Here is a 23,841-nt window from a genome sequence, read left to right as displayed (position 1 = left end):
AACCCTGTAATTAATTTTCGTGAAATAGGTTGCGTTCCGAAAGCACAGAAGCAAAGGAAAAGCAAACGTGAGAACTGAAAAACAGTTGCTGGAGGAAAAGATGGGAAATAGTTCGTGAAAAGTGAAATTTTACCAATGAAAGTGTAAGCATAACAAACCGGAAAATCCTGCTTGTTTTTGAAAATAAAAAATATGAAATTCTCATTAAAAAAGTAAAATATACAATATCATAAAAGCAAAACTTTAAAAAGGGGTGCAGCAGCAGCTGAGCAGTAGAAACAAAAGAAAAGCTAGAGCGACGGCGGCGGCGAACAAAGAGCGAGGACAAACTAGTTTAGGGAAGTGCAAAAGAGCGTGGGTACATGTGAGAGCGCAAATAAAACCGCTAATTGTACAAGCACAAGAAACTTTGAACAATAACAACAAACCAAAAGACACCCTGCAAACGACACACGCTACGGAAACAAGAACGGCAAAACAATCGTTAAGGGGCTAATTGTGTTGGGTTGGATATGTGTTATATTTGTTGGAGGGAGCTTGTGGGGTTTGTTGGATAGGGGGTAAACAAAATTTGGAGTTCCGTGAAAATTGAAGAGAAGTTGTGGTCAACTGAAAGAAATGAGCAAAGAGCGAACTTTTAATAATGTCAATAAAAATTTAGAGGCGTCAAATTGAGGCACAGCACAGCGGCCGAGCTGCGCTGTTTGCAGAGCTGAAGGCAGCATACAACAGCGGTTTTTCAACGAATGGGTCGCGGGCAGACACGAAGGCAGCGACGGTTACGTTGCCTATGTGAGGCAATACGACGGCATTGAGTATGCCAACAGAAGAGTTCGTTCCAACAAGACGTGTGAAAAGCAGCTGAAGAATTTCAATAAGGATTTATGTGAAGAAAAACTTTGAATGATGCAATTTAAAAACCAAAAAAAATTATTGAAATTTAAGTGCAAAAGACATTTCTGAAATTAAACAAATTAAGTAAAAACAATATGGAATGAATAATTAAAAAAAATTACTATACTGAAATTGAGACGGGCGAATGTGTAGTGATGATGTATGGTCTAGGAAATGTGCAGAGAAGTGGGGTGAAGACGAAGACAAAGGCAAGCAGCAAAGCAGTAGCGCTGGCGCATGCAAATTGAACGTACGCGTATGTGAATAGGAAATTTAAAAGAAGTTGAAAAAATACTAATTGTTAGGTCAAAATATTCGAATAAATGTACGTAACTTGTAATTAAAAGTACAAACATTTTTAATTTTTACAAAAACAGCAAGCATGTGAGCGCAGAAAAGCAATATTAAACACTAATAGCCGAAGAAGAAGCAGAATAAGCAAAAGTGTAGATAAGTAAAACAAGAAAAAACAGCAGAGCTAAGAAGCAAAGCATTATTTCGTTCAAGAGCAGAAAAAATGTATGCCGAACACAGAGATTTGTGAAGTAGTGCACGTAAAAAATTGATTGAGCGTGAAAACGGAAAAAATATCAGAAATATTTGCAGAAAAGTGTTTTTAATCTAGAAAATCTATGAGATAAAAAGAAGAACGTTATAAGTGAGCTAACGCAACGTGTCTGCTGTGGTGAAGTAAGACGACAAATGCTGGTGTAGAAAAAGATTGGCGACGTGTTCGAGGGGGCGTTGGGCGTAAACAGCTGTGGTCATAGTTTTTTTCTGCGGTTGGATGTTAGTAAATTTGTCGATCACAAAGGTGATAATCAAATTCATTAGTTCAGGTTAACTAGATAAATGGTCAACCAGTTGATAGGCAAGTGGCTTGTTACAAAACCAGGATGACTATTTCATTGTGTCTTATTGAAAAATGTGAATACTTTGGTAAAGACAGTGCTCTCTCCGTAATTGGGAGTTTATGATTGATCTTTGAACAAAATAATACAATATAATTCCACACATTAAAGACATTTGATCACAAATTGGCACGGTGAATAATAAGAAAATATTAAAAAAAAAAAAGATTAAAGCGACTTTTTAAGATCAAAGTCAATAATTTTTAGATTGACTTTTCACACCAATACCATTAAAAACATGACTACCGCCGATTGCATGGAATCGCTACTCAGCTCTATGTCAAGCACATTTGATGCTGAATGCGCTACGAGCACCGCTGAAGGTGGTTCGCTGCTCAATCACGATTTGGCCGAAGACAAAACGTTGAAATGGCGTACTTTGGTGAATAATCAATTCGCATGCAAAGATAAGGACAGAAAAATACAACCACTCAAGCAGCAGGCTACATCTACGGCTAACAGCACCACTCAACAGGAGGGTAAACAAAGTCAAAACAGCAGTACAACAAGCAGCAGCAGCAGTAGCAACAACAGCAAACATATTAAAGAAGAGCAGTTGCTAAAGGAGGGTGACAAAAAGTTAGCGGTGCAAAACAAGGCCGGCGAAAAAGCTGCACTTGCACTTGATAAACGAACACTCGATCAGGAAGAATGCACATCTACCGCCGACTTCATGGAGGAGCAAATGAAGGCATTGCTGGCAGATGATGAAGACGTGCAGCAGCAGCAGCTCAATGAGTCCGCTGTAAATGAGCCAACAAATTGTGGGTCAACTGTCGGCAAAGAGGAAACTATTGCTGGCGATGATAAAACTTCGTTGCATGAAAGCGAATCCTCAGCTGTTGCTGGCACAAGTGATGACACGCCAAGCAGAAAGAGACGCAGCAATACAAGCACAAGCAATAGCAACTGCAGCAACTACAACAGCAGCAGCAATGCGAGCATTGGCACTCTGGCTCAAGGTCAGTGTGAAGATAACTGTCATGATGACGTCTCGGACACAAAACGTGCATGCAATCAGGTTGTCCCGGTGGCCGCCGATGCCCAACTGGAACATATTGTACCTATGCAAGCGGAGCAGCTGCCAGCTAATGCCATTACAGAAGCTACATTGGTTGCTGCTACTATCACGGCAGATGCAGCAGATCTAGTTTTGGTTGAATTGGATGCAATAAAGCAGGATATCGATGAGGAATTGGTGGCTTCAGCAGCAAATAGTGCAATGTGTGAATTGGCGATTGATGACTCTTTAACTACAATAATAACAACAGCAGCCAATGTGCCAACTACGGCTGAAATACAGTTACCGCTTGGTGAGCACAAAATATCCGCCCTCTGCAGCAGTAACGGCAGTGCACCGACCAATGACGATCAGGGAGCGGCAAAAAGGAATGAGAGTGAAAAAACAAGCGATAGCACTGGCGACAGCAGTGATGCTGCTGCTGATAAAAATGTAAGTACATGCAATGGCGTTCTTTTTGCAAAGCTATTTGTAATATTGGAAAAGGAGACATGAGCGAAAATACATAAGAAGTATAAGAGCAATTTAAATACTGGTTAAAAGAATCAAAGAGTGAGCAAGCAAATTAGCATAAGTAAGGAGGATAGAGATATACTTAAGGATTTAAAGGTTGGTCAATTTAGATGTATCGGATTTTAAATTCAAATAAAACAGCGAAAATACAAATTTATTGGGCAATCTATAGTATTTTAGTGTAGAATCATTCATGATATTTATTTTTTAAAGATAATCCCTTTCAAATGTTAGCCGCAACTACGCCGTAATTCGCCTACTGTCTAAACACCAATTTTGAATCACGCGCTGGAGGACTTCGGTCGGTATCTCGTGAGTAGCTTTAGTAATGTTGGCTTCCAATATCTCAATCGAAGCTGGTTTATCCACAAAGCACATTTAGACTTTACATACCCCACAAATAAAAGTCCGGAGGTGTGATATCACATGATCTTGGTGGCCAATCCACTGGTCCGAGATGAGAGATAAAAGGCTGACCTTTGTTTCACTAGTCCGGGAGCCAGGGGTCATTTTTACCTCATCATTTCATGCCGACTGATTTTAATACTGAAGGCAGACGCCATCCAATGATTGACGAAACCAACCGTTACCTGGTCCAATAGCGGTGGGTACGTGCTGACGTATTTTCCCCCTCTACGGCGCAGTTGACTATTTTTTTTTTTACTACTAAATGTCAACAATACATAACATACACGTTTCGTACCCTCCCACAATCACACCCACCGCGGGTGCGCCAGCTGACGTTCACTTTCGTTATTCATGAAAGCCAAATTCCAAGTATAGTCAAGAATTTAACGGTATAAAAACGCAGTCCAAAATCGACTCCTGGCTCCCGGACTACACGGGCTGTATGAAAAATAGCAAAAACCATTTTATACTAAAGGGTTTTCCAATAAGAGGTGTTATTTAAATATTCAAAGAAAAATGTTATTTTTTAATGTAAATGATCGGATGTTTATTTCATTATATAGAGGTAGGTATGCCGTTAATAGTGGAAAATAACATCAGGCAAATGACCACCACGACCACGCTTACAGGACAATATCCTTTTCATGAAATTTTCCATAACCGAATTGCAAAGTGGCTGCCCTATGTCCTCGATAACCTCACGAATTCCATCTTTCAGGATTGAATCTACCCTGGGCTGTTGACGTAGACCTTCTCTTTCACGTAGCCCCAAAGAAAAAAGTCACAAGGTGTTAAATCACAAGATCTCGGTGGCCAATTGTAATCACCTCTTCGAGAGACAGCACGGTTCGGCAACTTTTCCCGTAAAACATCAATGGTTTCGTTGCTTGTGTGGCACGTAGCGTCGTCTTGTTGAAAATAAACGTTATCCAGATCAATAGCGACCAATTCCGGTCATAAAAAATCGTTAATCATCTCTCGATATCGCAATCCATTCACCTGTTATTGGAAAACCCTTTATATACTCGCACATACATATGTATTATCCCCACCCCTTCGACCACACTGGCCAAGACCAAAGTTGAACTTACCAAGGTTCCTTTTCTGTCTTGTTTAGCTCATCTGAGTTTGATCAAAAAACATGCTGCAATATTGGAAACTGCATTCCAGTTTTCTGGCAACCAAAGACTATTTTGAACAATATTTTCTGGTTTTGGATCTGCTTTAAGCCTCCGTTGGACACCCGGGTCTGGCCACACTTTTCTGATTAGACTTTTTCAACTTTGGACGTGAATTCAATATATTTACATTATAGCTAAGAAAATTATTTTCTAGGTAGCTTCCTAAAATTTGATTTTCTATCAATTTATGGATGTAACCTTTTAAAAAAGATCCTCGAACAGGATGAAAAAAGGTAAGACCCGGGTACTCAACCGAAGGTTTTAAAAAAGGTGTCTAACGGAGGGTTAAAGGGATTTCGAAAATGATTTCGTTTTCTGGCGCACTTATTGCAGTAGAAGAATACGCATAAATAGCATAAATTTGAAGATTTTGCAATGAACTAGAAGAGAGGAAAACTTTTGAACACCTTTTGCCCTGCATTAGCTAGAACCCGAATTAAATGTTTAGGAGCTCTACAATATGAGAGGTTAGAATGTCTCTCGGGGTTAGAGCTTCAGAGCTTACTTAGATATGCAAAAGACGCAGGCTTAATACAAGAAGCCTACTATAGGGTGGGCCATGTAAAATTTGATTTTCGATTGTTTGGGCTCCAATTTCATGAATGGCAACTTCGATTTCGTGTTTTAAAGCATCAATCGTCTCTGGATGGTTCGCATAGCATTTGTCCTTAACGGCTCCCCACAAAAAATAGTCCAACGAGCTTAAATCACATCTCCGAGGCGGCCAATTGATATCGGAATTCAAAAACGGTAGCCAAAAGTTCGAGTGTAACTTTAGCAGTGTGACAAGTTGCACCGTCCTGTTGAAACCAAATGACGTCCATGTCATCCTCTTCAATTCTTGGAAACAAAAACTCGTTGAGCATGTCACAGTAACGCTCGCCATTTACTTACGGAATTTATTTATTTACGGAAGAAGAAGAAGACTCACCACTTTGGAAATAGGTTTTCAATATTTCCCAATTTTGTTCAAGCATATATCTTCCTATTTCGTAAATGTCAAACCTTTAAGTAAATTATGAACACATTTGACATGCCATTTGTGTTACCATTCTCAAAAAAATAGGTGGTTCCAAAAGCAAACGCTATATGGCCCACCCTGTACAAGGAAACGTAAGGGTCAAGCTCCATCTGGTATCACTTTGGTATGTGATGGCTTTCAGCCAGGCAGGTCAGCCTACCTAACCTAGCATAAATATTCCCCATGCATGTACGGGTAATCCTGCCAGAGTAGCAGTCCCTGCCCGGATATAAATCCGTGTTAATAAGGTAAAGGAAACCGACTGTCGTGGAAACGTTTCCAACGTTGTTGTTGTTGTTATTATTGTTGTTGTTGTTATACTAAGTTCTTATACACTTTTATGAGTCTAAAGTCCTTTTGATAACACTTCCAGCGCAGATGTCAAGTGTGCCCAGTGGCCAACTTGATTTTACGGAAATTCTCAAGTAGCGTCAATTCACTAGGAAATTCGAAATTCCTTAGCTGGGTCTATAGGGTGTAGGCCTGTAACAACCAGAGTTGCATTTTCAGATACTGCGCGAAATGCATAAATACAGATGTAGGATTTCTCATCTCATATGATACCCAGATACTTGGTGGCGGCTCTTGTTTTAACAACGCCTTTTTTAATATTGTATTAAAGGTTACATATTCACTATTTTTTGCCTTTAACAAGAATAGCTACAATCTTGTTTTCAGCTAAGGCAAGCCCCATTGAATTCAGCCATCCACCCATAAATATACGGTCACATCGGCTAGTGCAGATATCTGGCATAGATGCTTAGCTACGATCACAATTGCAATATCGTCTATCAATAAAGTCTACTATGCTGGCTTTCTTCGGGACGTTGAGCCGCAATATCTTATCGTATATCATATTCCAAAGCAGGGGTCCTAGTATTGAACCCTAGTGAACACCACCAGTAACCTTGTTTTCCTTTGTATCCTTGTGGGTCTTATATTGAAGCACTTTTGATCTGCATACCCGAGTATAACTAGATGAAGTACAATTCTAATATTTAATTTCTTAACTAAAAGGCACATTAAACAAATAGCAGCAACAGGATTGCAATATCCATTTTTTTCTATTTATTTTCGAGACCAACTAAACGGTCAAAATTTGTGACATTTTCTGTAAGTTATTAAACTCTCAATTTTTGTTTATAGCGTTTGTTTATACCATAGATTCTTGGGGCAAAAAGCAAAAACAAAATGCATTAATTTTCCCTGGTGGTCTTTGCCTTTCTGCTGCTACCTGCTTAATGCGGGGGAGTAATTTTCAAAATGCCTCTCGTTTTTTTGATGTTTGGAAAAGCTTCTCAGTATTTTTTGACAAGTTGATTAAAACTCGCAACAAATTTTATTGCCTCATCGAATATCAAATTTCATGTTTATCAAAACAAATATGAATGGCATTTGTAAAACGGGGAACCACATAAAACTACCAACTGTTGACACATACGACAAACGACATATGGCAAACGCAAGGCGCATTCATTGAAGGGGGTGGCACTAGACCAACATCAATGTTCTGTACGTTTGATTGTCAAAGCAAAGTATTGAGGAACTAGAAAACAAATAATGCATTCGCCTCATTCATTCATTCTGAGTTGACAGCCACATGGCCACGGCGAAAGAAGAAACAACTCAGCTAATTTACCAACACCACCTTTAATAGATTCGCCTTGGGCAAACCGTATACGGCCTACATATTTAGAACAAAGCAACAAAAACTTGTTTAGGACTTTTTAACTGTTATGAAAGTGTTTGAACAGTATAGCCTCCGGTTATTGGGATGATATTTGTATAGAGATAAATGAATGAAAATAAATAAATGTATGAAAATAAATAAAATGAAAAATTTATGAAACATTGCGTTCACATTTGTGCGGCCTTTGAAGCTCTCCGGTTGTAAGGACTGTACGTAATGAGGAATTTTTATGATGAGAAATTTTAATAGTGCCAGTATATCCCAAATCGTAGGCTCGATTTCAGATTTTAGATTTCAAGAATAGAAAAGCTTCTTGCGTATTTGCGTAGTTCAGTCATTTCTAATGGACAATTTGATATAGGGTGGCCCATGTAAAATTTGCTTTTTGAATCGGCTATAAAAAAAACTAATCAATATTTTTTCAAACCAGCACTGGCGGCACCATCGGTTTTTATTTCTTTCGAAATGGGAAAGAAGCGGACATTACGCTGATGGGCGAGCGCTATTGCGCCATGCTGGCTGGATGTTTTTATTAAACAATTTTTTTGGAAATATTTATTTAATAAAATACGCAATAAAGTTTTGTTTTTAAGAAAATAGTTAAAATTACACACAGTGCAAGAATAGGAACTGGCTTTTTTGTTTGACAAAGTAAAGGGTGGTTAAATTTCAAGGGCCGATGTTGAATGTGAACCATGGAGTTATTTGAAAGAAAAGGTGTACGTCGATAAGCTAGTAACAATTCAAGAGCTAAAGGATGAGATAATTCGGCACATTAACGGCATAGAACCTCAATTATGCCTCAGCGTCATCGAAAATTTGGACCATCGGATGGAGGTGTGCCGCGGCGGCCATTTGGCCGATATTTTGTTCCATACGTAATTGGGCCATACCAATATTATCATAATAAAGAGAAATGACAATAATTTCCTAAAAAAATTGTATTTTATTCAAAATCAACACCGACCCTTGAAACTTAACCACCCTTTATATAAAAGTGCCAGGTCGGCTAGGGTTCGGACTCATTCAAGTGGCCAAAATTGACTATCCTGGTTGTTGATGTTGTTGTTGTTGTTGTAGCATCAATACTCAAAAAGGCTGATTATCCTGGTCATACCTGCTAGCTTTTTGTCAGTTTCATCATTAATAATGCTGTTGTAACAACAACTACAAGAACAAAAAATCTAAAAATGTCAACTTTCGCCAAGCCATCCCCGAAAAAAGGCAAACCACTTCAAGATTTATATAAAAAATTACTCACATGCATACACGTATACATACATATACACACACACTATTTTTTAATATATAAATTAACATTTTTTGTTGTTGCTTTTATTCTCCTTATACTCGTATATGTAATTCTTAAAGTTTTCTATTTTGCTTGACTTTTTGTGTTGTGCTTTTGCAAATTTAGATTTGCTTTTGATTTTGACTGCCACATTCCCGTTTGCCTTTGTTCGGCACATTACTTACCGTGTATTTTTTCAATATTTTTGCTTTACAAATTTGTTTGAAAACAAAGAGAAATACAGTAACATACAACCACATGCGACAATTTCCCCATGTTTTGGCGCTCTCAAAAGCTTGAGTAGCTGCTGTTACCTCGAAAATTATCAGTTATTTGTCTAATAATGTGAATTTTCACAAATTTTTCATGTTACTGTTGTTGTTATTGTTGTGACAACTTGTAGTATCAAATCGCTTTTTCTATTGCTTGCGCTCTTGGCTTTATTGGTATCTAAACGATTTTAATGCTTTTTAAGTGAATTGTTTAAAGTATTGCCTACGTATGTGCATACATACATACATACATATATATATTTATATATTGTATATTATAAACATAAAGATCAGTATGCAGTTAGTTCAGGAAATTCCCTTATTCGATACTTTTTGCCTCATGTCGTAAGCTTGCAATGTTTAATTTGCCGTCTATTATCTCTACAATCTGCGGTATATTCATTCGCATTCACATATACATCCATACATACATACATACATTCATGCATTCACTTCATACTCACACACATCATAGATATGTATTAACATACTTTTGTACAGTTGCGGTTGGGGAAATAGCAACAAATGGTGTATGGTAATCGCTGAAGCTTTGTAACTGTTATAATTTTGAAAGTTTTTATTGTTTCATGGAAGTGCCATGAAATTTATTCAATTTTAATGTTGAAAATGCGCAGAAGTCTGGGAAAATTTGTTTTTGTTTTATCGTGAGTTCCATTTCACCTGTAATGAAAATTGAGTATAGAACGAAAATTATCTTGAAACTTTCCTGTGTCCGGCTTCGGTCCGTGTGGGTGTGTCGTTACATTTTTCGTGCGGCCGACAGTATTAAAGTTAACCCCTTGCTGTGCTTTAACGAGTCTGGCTCGTGATGAAAATTTTGGCTCAAACATGAATATGACGAGCCAGGCTCGTGAATAGATCGTCGGGCCACAGGTAAATATCATGAGCCGAGGTCGTGTACAGATAGATGGATCAAATATAAACATCACGAGCCTGTATTGAATGTTAGTTTCTATCTGTACATCACCATCTCGCGCATCAGTCTGATCTGTTTACCATGCGGTGACGCGTAAAACTTGGGCCCGAGTTTCGTCGAGCTAAATGGCGCGGCATGTGGTTAAAAGTTCAATGTAATCTGAATGAATGTAGTCGAATATACTTTTAATGAGCTTTATTGAAGCATTCCAGGCAAAAGTGTGGCTGGGATTTACACCTGTGACAACTTTTTTGTGAAATTTTTGTCTTTCTTAGACCCAAACATTCTTGAATTTGCATCATAACAACCAGAACACTATTTCCGAACTTTATGGACGTCTCTTTTCTTTCTTTTCTGTAATTTATGAACAACTATTCCTTACCGAAGTGGAAATTGCTCATCTACTCGCTGTGCCAACCCGTTTACCAACTGCCTCCGAAATTCCGTAACTGCTATTTTTTGTCCAGTTACTTCTTGAAAGAGGAACAGGGAATTGATCGCTGATAAGATTGCATTATCGCATACTTGGAGAGCGACCACTTTCTGGCGGCCTAGGGAAAAGGTCAAAAATGTCGGCGTGTTAATTACTAACACGAATTCTTTGGACCTTTTCAGTCAGAGAGGTGTTTCTTATGCTGGTCTCGTACATAGAGAACCTGAGAAGCTGGTTATTAACTTGTGAAAATAGCAGTTACCCTGGATATTTCTTTCCCAAACATTTTATAAAGCTTGAAGAAGATTGATAACTGCCAGCGACACTGAAAAATTATGGGGCTTCCCACCTTTTGTTCATTGCTGCGAAACATCGAAGTTCTAAGTTCTAGAATCCCAAAGGGCTACTTCGTCAAAGGGCTTTTTTGTATTGAATATCTCCGGAGATTGATCGCAGAGACGAAAAGAGACAGTGGTGACAGCATAGATACTCACGTGAGACTTGGTTTTGCTGGACTAAAAAATATTGAATACTAATCCCGCAACGCTTTGAAGCTAACAATATTCTTTAAACCTGCCAGACAGCAAGGGCTTTAGATTGACCTGCAGTCGCTGACTTAGCGTGTGCCTTCTCGGCTGTAGATCGCCGTAACTACTTTACAAATGTTTCAATAATGCGAAGATAAATGCCTATTTGTTCATTTTATATATTTTCACCATAATTTCTGTGGGAAACAGAGACTTGGAAGATTATAACGGAGAAAAATGTTTAGAGGAATCAATCCGATTTTTCGTAAAGTGTAGAGTGCTTGAGTGGGTGGAGAAAATTGAGTTGTCAAAAGCTTCAGCGCCAAAGACGGCGCTTGTTCTGGCACGACACCGTTCAAAGGGACTTTGATAAACTTGATTTAATTCTGAAAACAATTCGAGTTTATTTTCAGAAAAGACCGTAAAGATTAAAATTTCTTTGCGGAGCGAAAGCGTCTGTCCTCTCGAACAGTTTATTTCTTTCCTTCTAGTGAGTTTATGTGAGCAAAACCAAAGAGCTCCCTCAACATCAATAATTCACTGTTTTGTAATAAGAACAATGAAAAAAATGTGCCTGGTTTGCGTTTAGATTAATTGGAGGTCTGCACTTCGACCTCATGGTTTTTTGTGCTCTCTACTCATTACAGTTCCTCATCCAGCTCCAGTTCCCTTATTAAACTTAAGATAGAGCTGGGTTGGACTGAGCGTATGTGCCTTTCTTCCGGCTGGATGTTTCAACCTTCTCTGCGTGCGTACTCCTTCTCCTTGTTGCGTTTACAAACAAAGCAAGTGGCGCTGTTGCAGCGAGAAGCTTTAATCGGTTCATGATGTGCCTGGCAACGAATTCATAAAAGGAAGTCGAGGGAATGAAAATATTTTTAAAATGCAGATAATTTTTTTTATATTTTTTAGAAGAAGCTTAGGGCTTGAAGTTATATATGAGCTTGAAGTGGCCCGAGGCCAATTTTCTAATTCAGTTATCTCAAAACTGTAGCTAATCTGACAAATTGAATTTAGAAGGCTCCAAGTTCAATTATACAAAAAACAACACAAGAAACGAAAGCAAAAATTCGCACACAATCTTAGCAACGTGAAAAAAGGAGATTTTTTCTTAATCAATTTTCGAATTAAGCTTAATTTTTATTGGTTATACATTTTTATTTACGACACGGTACCCCAAAAAGAAAGACGAAGAAGGGAAATGCCACATTTTCATTGGAAGGATGAAGTGCTGCAAGACCTGTGAGCGCTCGGGATTTCTAACTGGCACCAGCGAGCGCAGGAAAGAAACTGCTGGCGCGCTTTTTCGGATTCGACCAAAACAGACGCGGCTCTAGCGCCACCTAAATGTATCTTTTTTTTTCTAATTTCTATAATTTTTTTTTATTGATGGAAGAAAAATATATTTTATTAATGTTTAGGTATAATTATTTTTTTTTAGCGGCAGGCTAATCACCTACCCTGCCAAAAACCAAAAAAAATTAACGAAACCAACGCAAGACTGAGTCTTGTCGATGCCCTATGCTCCCGAGTGGAGTGAACAAGGAAAAAAATATTTTTTAGGCAATTTTCAAACAAACTCATCATCCGCATTGGTTTTAAAATATTTAATATTAATATATTTTATTTTAGGGACCTCGCCTCATTTGAAATCGTGTATTTTGGGTGTTTTTAAAAAGCGTGTAAAACGGAAACGAAAAAAGACTTTTTTCTTTTCAGTATTTTATTTTTTGACCCATTGTTAAAAAAGGAAATTTTTGAAGTGAAACTTCTTAGGCGTCGATGGATGAGCGAGAATGGAGTAAAATTTCAAGGCCATGCAACGTTCCGCGAGAGAGAAAAAAGATATAACGCGGAGGAAAAGGAGAGAGAGAGCTATACCTTATATATATGTTAGATACACTTTAAGCTATTTTTCCTGAGTTTTTCCTTGTGGTTGCTAATTTCTAGTGAGAAATAACACTGCCTACTTTTTGGCGCTTGTTTCCGTTTCCTGGCCTTGCGGTAATTTGTGCCGTTGCTGCGGTCCTGGAATCGCTGCGTTTGGGCGGGTGATATACGCTCGGAGTAGTGCGCGGTTTGTGTCCGGCGTTTACCTACACCGGTCGACCACCCTTCTCCGTTTCTTTGTAAATTTTGTCTATTTGTATTCTCTGCAAATGTTGTGAATTTATTTAGATACACATTCTTTCTCTCGCTCTCTCTCTCATTCTCTCTCATGTCTCCCTCTTTCTTTGTCTGCCTTGAAAGTTTCACTTCTGTTATGTGTACTACGCTACACGCACAGTTTGTTTTTGGCCATACGGGGTTCGTTCAAAAAGTTGTCAGCCTTCAAAAAAAAGTTGATAAAATACGCAAAACCACCAAAACATTGAAATAAGTCACTTTCACTCTTGTTGCTATGAGTCTCATTTTTTTTTACCCATTTCGAAAGTATTTTCAGTATACTACGAAGGCTGATTGCAAATTCGCTCTCAGTTTGGTATTCGTAGAGAATATCGCAGGTAATTTTCGAACGTTCCTCACAATGTTTATTGAGTGGCCTTAGGTAGGTATTGCTTTTTCGGTGCAATTTTTTCCAACGCTAGTGTATGTACATACAAATCAAGAGCGCAAGCAGCGCGAGCTTTGAGTTTTGAAACACCTGAGTAAAGCAGTAATGGTATAATTTTTGTGATTGTTTGATTTGATGTATTTGTTCGGGCTCTAACGTTTAGGCTTTTGTGCCACATTTAAATGAGGTTTAAAATATAATCTGAAATGTAATAAGAATTGATTTGCACTCAATTTGAGTAGAGTGGTTTTCTAGATTTTTTTAACGCCGCAAATACACAAACACAAAATTGATTTCCTTTCCTTTTCATTTGTAGACATCCGATGTGCGCGCGGCCAGCGTCAGTCCGCTACGTCGCCTACGACGAGCACGTCGATTTTCCGAGGTTGCCGTTTTTAGCGAAGCACTGCCACAGACCACTACAAAAGCATTGACGAAGGTGGAAATTGATGAAACAATAATACAACTTCCGGCAAAGGAGGAGACGGTACCAAATTCAGTTCCTGTTGCTGCAAGTAACGATGTTGCACTGCCTATTACAACTACAGTGGCAGCTGGTGCGCTTGAAGCCGCGGCCGCAACAGCAGCTGCTGCAGCACAAGCACAACTTCAGCTGCAACCAGTGAAACGTGGACGTGGTCGCGGCAGAAAAATTACTGTCACAATGGAAGGATTCGAACAAAGTTTGGATGTATTGGCAAAGGAGGAGGGCAAACAACAATTGAAGCCACAGCAACAATTGCCAGCAACAACGCCGGCGTTGCTTACGATGGCGCAAGAGCGCAAACCGGTAGGACGTAGGCGCAAACAAGTCGAAGACAGCAACACTAACGGCACTGAAGGTACTGTAGTTGTTACTGTGCCAGCGATTAAAATCGAGACGGATGCCGGCGATAGTAATGGCGGCAAGGACTTGTCGCTCAGTTCTGATGCTAGCGCAACGGCTAGCAATAGCGATGGCAGCAAGCGAATGCGACGCAGCGTGCGGCTCGGCAATCGTTCGGATGTCAGTGCAACGCCTGCCGGGAATAACAAGCAGCTGGTAGGTTTCAGTATTTTTATATTTATTTTAAAGCTTGTATTGATTTATATATTTTTGCATGCGCCGTTTAGGAGGGCCCACCCCTTGAGGAAATCAAAATCGAACCAGTACCCAGTGCGACAAATCCCCCATTGACACTCATTGATCCGCTCAGTTTAACAGAATCATCTAGTAATGCAGAGAAATCGCCCATTTCTACGGCGGAGGAGCGCACACCGCCGAAGAAACGGGGACGCAAGTCGAAACTGCATCACTTACAACAACAGCTACTCCAGCAGCAGCAGCAACAGCAGCAGCTCGAAAAGCCGCAGTCTAGTGCAAGCGGCGCGAATAGCGAAAGCAGCGATCAAACACCGCCTGGCTCGGCGACGAAGCGCGGCGCCCACAACACCTATGCGGTCATACCGAAACGCTCACAGCGCCGCATTAAACCAACCACGAAAATACTTGAGAACAGTCAACTGCGCTACGAATTCGAAACGAACAATATTGTGCGTTTGACGCAGGCGCATAATTGGGAGGATGGCGGTGGCGGTTTGCAAAACGCAAGCGTCCCTGAGGCAGCAGCTGCAGTTAGTAGCAGCCTAGCGGAAGCGGAGAAAACGCAACAATCGGCAGGCAACAAGCAGCCAAAGCCCGAGAAGGTTGAGCGCGCAGAGGTGGTCGAAGAGAAAGTAGTCGCTTACGGCACGAATTCTGTGAAGAAGAAATTGTGTGCCAAACTGCTGCGCGACATTGAGGCCTCGCGCGCCGCTTTGTTGGCGAAGAAACAAGCTCAATTGACGCGCCCGCGCTGTCCGGATGTGCAGAAATTCCTTAGTGAAATCAAGGCGTCCAAATGGCATGCGAACCGTTTGACGGAGGAACGTAAGCTAACCAAGAAGCAGTTACGCAAGTTGGCCAAACAGAAGGAAAATAATTTGCGGAAGCTGGGTTTGCGACGCAATACCAGTGAAGAAGCGAGCGATGTTGATAGCTTGAGTGACAATGAGGAGTTTGTGCCGACCACGCGTGTGCAGGTGGAGCGGCGCAGTCACACATTGCGGCAACGTGGCGCGGCCAAGGAGACCACACCCATGTTAACAGCGGCAACGCAACAATCAGTGGTGGTGGCGGCGGCGCCTGCACGCGCGGTCACTGTATCTCCGATTAGCGTAAAAGCTGGACGTAAACCGCATGCGCGTCAAAGAAATGTTGCAGAAAAGCAAACAAACGTAACAACACACAAACAAACAGCGAGTGCGGGTGCGAGCGCGAGTGGTAGCAAGCAGCAATCGTTGCAAGCGCCAGCGCTGGAGGTAATCGAAATTAATGAGTCGTCACAAGAGCTGCAATCGCCCAGAAGCCGGTCAACAGGTGCAGCTGTCTCAGCAAGCGCGCTCAACGCTATTGGCACCGTGGTGCCCATGCCAATGCCATCACCGCCTGCCAAGCATCCACAGCTGCAACGCGGCTTGATCTGCTACTGTGAGCAGAAGACACAATTTTACACACGCAATACGCCCGAAACGACATACTGTTGGGCCATTGACAATATTGAAGAGCAAAAAGTGGGCTGCAGCAATCAGCTAAGTGGCGAGGTGTTCAATTTGTTGCGTCCAAGTCAGCGTGTCAGCTACATGGTGCTGTGCGAAGATCACCAGAAGCGCTTGCGTACGCACAACTGCTGTGCTGGTTGTGGCATGTTTTGTACTCAGGTGAGAAGATGGTCGGATATACTTTGAAAATATTTTTTTTCGAATTTTCATAAAAATTAATACTTGGTTTTTGCTTTATTTTTTTATTAGGGTAAATTTGTGCTTTGCAAGCGTCAACATTTTTTCCACAACGAATGCGCTGAGAAATTCATACTCAGCAGTCCCATCGATCCACAACAGCCGGCGAGTACCTACAATAGTCGCACTTTGGTGCTGAAGTGTCCGCATTGCGGCATCGATACGCCAGAACGTACCTCCATCGTATCGATGAAATGCCAAACATTGCCTGTATTCTTGCCTAGTCAGCGAGCGCCCAAAAGGTAAAAGTCATGCTAATTGCTTTTCTTAGTATAACAGCGTTTTTTGTAATTTTATTTACAGTAAAACTTTGAAAATATCGTTACCTACATTGAGCGGTGCTCACCAACCGAATGGCCATTCCATTGCGTCGCTGAGTGTCGCTGTAAATAATTCTTCAACTAGCAGTGACGCCGCTGCCACCAGTGCAGCGCCTAAGCACACGAAACCGCTTCAAATTAATTTCGAACAACTCATACCCGAGTCCGTGATGAATGTAGTGCTGCGCGGCCGGGCGCCGAGCAGCAGAGATGGACGACGTGGCACCGTTGGCAGCACACGCAGCTCCATTCCGGAATTCTCGACACGTGACATGTACTATGCGGTGAAAAATGATGATCTCGAGCGCGTTGCTGAAATACTCGGTGGGTGCTTCAGTAAAATAATTTCTTATATTTGACTTATGCTTTCATATTTTTTGATTTTTTCTGTACAGCCTCCGATTTTGATGTGAAAACGCGAATGCGCGAATTTCTCAATGGCACTTGCTTGCATTTGGTCGCACTGTCTGGCACTTTGCCGATGGCTTTTCTGCTCCTTTGTAAAGGCTATGCTAAGGAATTTGTCAATATGTTGGACCGTGAGCTGCGCACAGCGGCGATGTGCGCCGTGTTGGGCGATAAATGTGATATACTCAATTTGTTCATACAATGCGGCGCCGATTTGGCAATAAAGGTAAAAGTGGTACTGAATTTAAATTTTGAACCCTTATGAAGTATTCTGAAACGAAAATATTTTTTCCCATGGGAAAGCGCCGAGTTTAAAAATTATTGTTATTATATATTTTTGTCTATTCTTCCTAGGGTCTGGATGGCATAACGTGTCTGCACATTGCCGCCAAATTGGGTAACCTTGAGGCGACGCAATTGATTATCGACAGTTACAGGTCATGTCGCAGTATTTTAAGTTTTATGGATTTTATTAATGCCCAGGACGATGGCGGCTGGACGGCTATGGTGTGGGCAGCGGAATTGGGCCACATGGAAATTGTGAGGTAAGCGGTGAGATAAGATAAGAGAAAAGTAAAAGGATTTAAAAAAGGTGAAAACTTTCAAAAATAAAAAAAAATGAAAAAAGTAATCAAAAAATAATACATTTTTTTTAATTATAAAAAAAATTATAAAAAAAAAAAAAAAAAAAATAAAAAAAATAATAAAAAAATCAGCATTGACGGGGTTGCTATTGGTTTGATCAGCGAAGTTAAGTATATTGGCCTTGTCCTGGAGGCCAAGCTTAACTGGAAAAGCATGCTGAAGCAACCTTGTCCAAACCAACAAAGGCTCTCATGATCTGCAAACGTCTATCAGGAAAATTCTGAGCCTGTAGCCCAAAAATCCTGAGATGTATGCGCATCATGCTAATAAGCCCAATGATAACATATGGAGCGGTCGCTTAGACCCCGATAGCCACTCTCTCGACAGTGCGGACAGCGCTAACAAAGCTTCAGCGCTTAGCATGCGTGTGCATGACGCGGGCGATGCGGACCTGCCATATAGCGGCGATGAAGGTGATGCTTGAGCTGACACCACTTCATATATGTAGTTATTCAGAAATCAGCCAAGCGTACTCTATTGAATATTACCCGGGAAGGCTTCGGGAGAGGAAAAGTGATGCCATCTAAAAGCATGGAATTGCTGAGGCTGCAGCTCCCACTTACCCAGCTACCCAGAGATGATATCACTACAGTCAACAAATTCGAATTCAGAAGTGAACTGGACGATAAGTTAAACTGGATTTGAAAGGAAACTCCAGGGGTGTACTCCACTACACCTGCATTGCTGCACAGATGGCTTGAATACACCAGAAGACATAGGCTCTGGAATATATGGCCCCGGAAGCAAGCCATCTGTGCCGATGGGTGGTTTTCCAAGTTCTTCCTAGTGGAGATGTACGTCATCTGTCTATCTGTGTAGAGATAAATGTTCGTATGCGTCTAATTTAGGTCCCAGAAGAAAACGGTATAACTGGGAACAAAGTTGCAGACGCATTGGCGAGAGAGGTTGCGGTTGCGGTCTCGTCAATAATAGCACCCGAGCCCTTCCTTGCTATGGGTCAATACACCATCAAGGAGAAGCTTAGGTGTGTTTTAGCTAAGCCTAAGAGAGGTTTACCGGCACCAAACTATCGGGCTACGCCAGGGGAAATCTCTATTTGTAGGTTACAACCAAGAGAGTCTTAAGAGACTCATAACCATGCTAAGGATAAACCGAAATTGGTCATGGGCATTGCCATAGGCCATTGCAGACTGCGTAGTCATCTGCACATGATCGGAATATGGTCCACTGACCCTTCTCGATTCTACAACCAATCCCAGTAGACTCCAATGCACCTTCTCCTTGAATATGGCGCTATAGCGGGCAGAAGGTTGAGATATCTCGGCCAGCTGCAGCCAGAAGAAAGGCACATAAGCTCAATCCAATCCAGATCTATCCTGAGTTTAGTAAGGGAACTGAGTCTGAATGAGGTACTGAGACGAAAAAATAATAAAATAAAAATTCGAAAAATAAAACCAACCCATAAACGAAAAAGAAATAATAAGTAAAGAAATTTGTTTTGATTTATTAAAAATATATATATGATATCTAACAGTAAAACAAACGAGGGGGGAGTGTTTTTAGTATTCGGACATACAAAAAAAAAACAAAATAAAAAGAAAAAAATAAAAAAAATATATATACAAACAAAAAATATAAAAAAATAAAAATTAAAAAAAACAAATAAAAAAAAAAAAAAGAAAAAATTAAAAAAAAACAATAAAACAACATTTTCTGATATTTCCTTTTCCGTATATTCTTCTTCCAGCCTCTTGCTAAATCATGGCGCCGATCCGAATATTTGCGATAATGACAATAACACCGTTCTACATTGGGCCACGCTGCATAACAATGGCTTAGAGACGGTTACAATGTTGTTGCAGGCCAGCACCGACTGTAATGTGCAAAATGTGGATGGTGATACACCGCTGTAAGTGGACCTCACTAGCATCCGCTAGTAAATCTTTTCAAGCAAAATATTTTAATACTTTTCTTTCTCTCCCCCTCTCTCTTTTTTCCATCAGTCACATCGCCTGTCGTCATTCCATTACCCGCCTGTGTATTGCACTTATTGCTAACGGCGCCGATCTAATGGTGAAGAACAAAGCAGGCGAACTACCCTACGATTGTATACCACACGAAGATTCCGAGTGTGCGCGTACGGTCGGTTTCAATATGCAGATGCGTACATTCCGTCCTTCGGGGTTACGCAGCCGCATTGTTTGCGATGACATATCAAATGGGCGTGAAAGGCGTCCTATTCAGGTGGTGCGCAATGAGCAGAAATTGTGCGGCAATGCAGCTGGCGCTGAGCAGAATGGTGGCAATGAGGAAATGGCGGGTCCATCGTCAACATCGGCTGCCTCTATTAGTCATGATGAATCCGATGAGATTATGTTGCCCGATTTGAAATATATAAAAAAATCGATAATATTACAAAATTGTACACCAATCGATTACCGGGTGGCGCAGATGCGCATCTGCTCGTGTTTAGATGGGTAAACGAAATTAGTGAAAATTGTTTGAATTGTTTATCAATTACTTGTTATGTTATTTTGTAGCTGTATTTCATCGCAGTGTCAGTGCACGGAGGCATCTGGACAGAATTGGTATACCGCTGAAGGTCGTTTGTGTGCCGATTTCAATTTCGAAGATCCAGTACCCATATTCGAATGCAACGATGTCTGCGGTTGCAATAAGGTGAGCCGACAAATATAGAAAGTAAATATTTCAATTGCATTTTTAAGGCATTCTCCCCCTCGTGGATGTGGCTTAACAGACAGCCCTTCACGTCTCTGCGAATTCGAAACCTAGAATTTGTCTGCGAAGTAAAATAATAGTTGTTGTTCTTGTTGTAGCAGCATAAAAATTCGCCATACAATTACGGGGAATGCTGTTGGAGTGACAGTCCTTGGTCTGATATAAATCTGGTCACAAATGGAGGAGCCAACAGTTTTAAGCTGACTCCGAACGGCAAGTGGTTTTTTATGGGGAGCTTTTTCATGGCAGAAATACCCCAGAGGTTTCTCATTGCCTGGCAGAGGGCGACCGCTATTGTTTTATGTTCGGAGATTCGAACCTACACACTCCCGAATGGTAGTTACGCACAAAACCCATTCGGCTATTGTGGTCGCCAATTGAAAGTAATACTGCAACCAGGGCAGCCGCAGGATGGCTTTTGATGCCCCCCCCTACAACATCTACAGAATGAGGCACAAATGTTGCCAGTCAAGGCGACTCACAAACTGCTCAGCAAACAGTTTCTACTCGGGTGCTACCCTAGCTTTCACTCCTATAGACACCTGCTAGAACCTGATCCGCCTTCCAGACCGATGAGATTCAGGACAAAACAAATCGACAACTATTGGACTGGACAGTATTTAGACAGACCATACACGACATTTATTGGAAGACACCACCTTCTTAAGCTCCCGACCCCCGAATGCCGTTATCGTAGTCCAACCACCACCCATAGCAGATGAAGAGCTCCAGCTACCCCGAGAGATCCGCGTAACCTTGCCACAATTACGTACTGGATATTATAGCAGGTTAAATTCCTACCCATCCAGAACTGACCCCGACATACTAAACATCTGTCCAGCATGTGAAGGTATCCCGCACGATACTAACCACCTTTTCACATGCCCCACCAAACTCACTCAGCCAACACCACTTTTCCTCGGGATCCAAATTGTCCAAATAGCAAGTTTCCTGGGTATACCATTAGATGAGCTAGACGAAAACGACCGGTAACTAGATTGAACTCACAGGGTTTAGTAAGCTGCTACAACAACAACAACGACATAAAATAATCCATCGTCGTGTCTCTTAGGGAGAGTTGTCAGAAAAAAAAGTACGGGTGAAGAAGAAAAATTATAGTGACCGATGCCGACCCGGTCAAAGTTCAAATTCAGTTTCAAAACCTTGTCCTATTAAACTGTCGCGTAAGCCATTGTAAACGATCGATCAAAGAAGTTAACCGAAGAAGAGTAACTGTTCCATAAGTTCATTATCAAAAACGGTAGGCTCCGTAAAACCAATTATTCTAATTTATTATATTTATTATATGTAATTCATACATACAAATTATTTTTCATCTTTGTTTCTACCCTCAACTATACAACTTTTTACCATTACCCCTTTAGCTCTCTTGTCGAAATCGTATTGTACAAAATGGCATACGCATACCACTGCAAGTGTTCGAATGTAATGATCCGACTAAAGGTTGGGGTGTACGCACTCTGGTACATATTCCCAAGGGCGCCTTCGTCTCCGAATATATCGGCGAAATACTCAGTAATACCGAAGCCGATCGACGCACTGACGATAGTTATTGCTTTGATTTGGAAAATGGCCATTGCATCGATGCGAATTACTTTGGCAATGTCAGTCGTTTCTATAATCATTCGTGCGAGCCGAATATTGTGTCGGTGCGTGTATTTTTCGAACATCAGGATTATCGCTTTCCGAAAATTGCATTTTTCGCCTGTCGCGATATTGAAGCGGCCGAAGAGCTATGGTGCGTACAAATAAATTTAAAAATCTAACTTTTATTTATTCCTTTGTATTTTTATGATCTCTGCTTCTCCCACCAACAGCTTCGATTATGGCGACACATTTTGGCTATTCAAAAATCGTCATCTCTCGTGCAAATGTCTAACAGCCGCTTGTCGTTATGCGGCGGCCAAGCCAAGTGGGGGCGCTGATGCTGCGCCAGCAAACGCACCGGTTTCATTCAGCGTGCCACAGCAAGCGCCTGAGATAGTTGTAGTCAGCGCTCATGCAGCGGCAAGTAGTAGCAATTTAAGAAATGGTCACGCTGCCTAAATAAGTAATATAGTTAATTTATATTTTTTTTGTATTTTTTTTTTGTTTTTGCAAAAAGTATGGTTTTAAGTGTGGAATTTATGTTTGTAAAGTAATTTAAGCATTTAGTTTTTAATATTACAAATAATTAAATATATGAAAATGTCCAAGCAAAATGTAACAAACAGCAAAGTAAATGGTTTTTCTTTTTGTTTTTATAAAATCGTAGCATATTTCGTTGTTTACACTATGTGCTGCCGCTGTATGTTTTGCTTTTATTTTTAGTTGAATGCGTTTGTTAATTTTAATTTAAGTTTTATTGTAATCAAATGATTAAAAAAAATGTCCTTCTAAATATCATATACAAATGTAAGAAATATATACTTATACATAATCATAGTAATTTAAACACACTCTGCACACTGTTCTTTCAACAACGTTTCGCGTAGGTGCAACACTTTCGGGATTTACATTTTGTAAATGTTTGCCAAAAGTGCCTTGAATAAGTAAAGAGTAGCCGTAAAGCAAGCTTGAGATAGACTGTGGGTGTCGACATGTATGCGGAAACTTTGTTGAAATGAAGTATTCAGAAAATATGCATGCAATACAAACACATTTCTTATAAAAATAGAATTTCTAAAATGATGAGACGTGTGAAAAACGCTATGGAACTTTTGCGAATCACTAAAATTTATGCTAAGAACTGTGCGCCGTTGTGGGCATTCCACGTAATGTCTAATACTATATTTCGTTTTTCCTAAATAATTATAACAAATTTTAGTCAAATAGGAATTTAAAGAAGGAATAAAAAATAAAATAATAAATGATAAAAAAACAACTTTATTTGAAATATAAACTTACCACCTTGAATACATGAAATTGTTAAAAAAAAAGTAATACAAATAAAAACATAGAGTAGAAATATTTAATAAAATCAACAGACAAATATAAACATAACCTAAAACATATTTATAAGCATGCAACTTATTTAATGACAAACTAAAATGTAAACCATATTAAAATGTAATAAAATATTATAAAAATAAAAATAAATTTAAATTGTATCAGCTGGCAAGTTTGGTATTATTTGGATAGAGAGAACTTGGAATACGAAAAAAGTTAACGTTCTTTATAAAAAAAAACTTAAAATTTTTTGTTAATAAAAAAAACTTAAAATTTTTTGGTAATAAAAAAATTAAAAATTTTATGGGCGAGTCTACTGTTTGTTAAAAAAAAAAGTTAAAATTAAAAA

At 40.0% G+C, this 23,841-nt stretch overlaps 1 protein-coding gene across 4 annotated transcripts; it reads left to right on the top strand.

Moving 5' to 3' along the window:
• Positions 1-39: 39 nt before the first annotated feature.
• On the top strand, positions 40-23,626 carry LOC128858916 (serine-rich adhesin for platelets). Of its 4 annotated transcripts, none has more exons than XM_054095495.1 (13): positions 40-143; positions 1,272-3,258; positions 13,970-14,695; positions 14,767-16,392; positions 16,483-16,712; positions 16,774-17,114; positions 17,186-17,424; positions 17,553-17,743; positions 19,552-19,713; positions 19,808-20,281; positions 20,345-20,483; positions 21,929-22,302; positions 22,382-23,626. In XM_054095495.1, exons 2-13 carry the CDS (start codon positions 2,044-2,046, stop codon positions 22,608-22,610), a joined length of 5,946 nt encoding a protein of 1,981 aa, XP_053951470.1. In that variant the 5' UTR covers positions 40-143; positions 1,272-2,043; the 3' UTR covers positions 22,611-23,626. The 4 variants fall into 4 exon arrangements, with proteins under 4 accessions (XP_053951470.1, XP_053951469.1, XP_053951468.1 ...); XM_054095494.1 differs by having other exon boundaries at positions 49-212; XM_054095493.1 differs by having other exon boundaries at positions 49-1,150.
• Positions 23,627-23,841: the final 215 nt, after the last annotated feature.

This window comes from Anastrepha ludens, chromosome 3, assembly GCF_028408465.1.
Source record: "Anastrepha ludens isolate Willacy chromosome 3, idAnaLude1.1, whole genome shotgun sequence".
Taxonomy (NCBI): Eukaryota; Metazoa; Arthropoda; class Insecta; order Diptera; family Tephritidae; genus Anastrepha; species Anastrepha ludens.
This window is presented reverse-complemented; position numbering and strand designations above follow the sequence as displayed.

Coding starts and splice junctions, on each gene's coding strand:
- LOC128858916 (XM_054095495.1), top strand. CDS start 2,044: ATGACTACCGCCGATTGCATGGAATCGCTACTCAGCTCTATGTCAAGC. Junction 19,714..19,807: donor GTGGATGGTGATACACCGCT/GTAAGTGGACCT, acceptor TTTTTCCATCAG/TCACATCGCCTGTCGTCATT. Junction 20,282..20,344: donor ATCTGCTCGTGTTTAGATGG/GTAAACGAAATT, acceptor GTTATTTTGTAG/CTGTATTTCATCGCAGTGTC.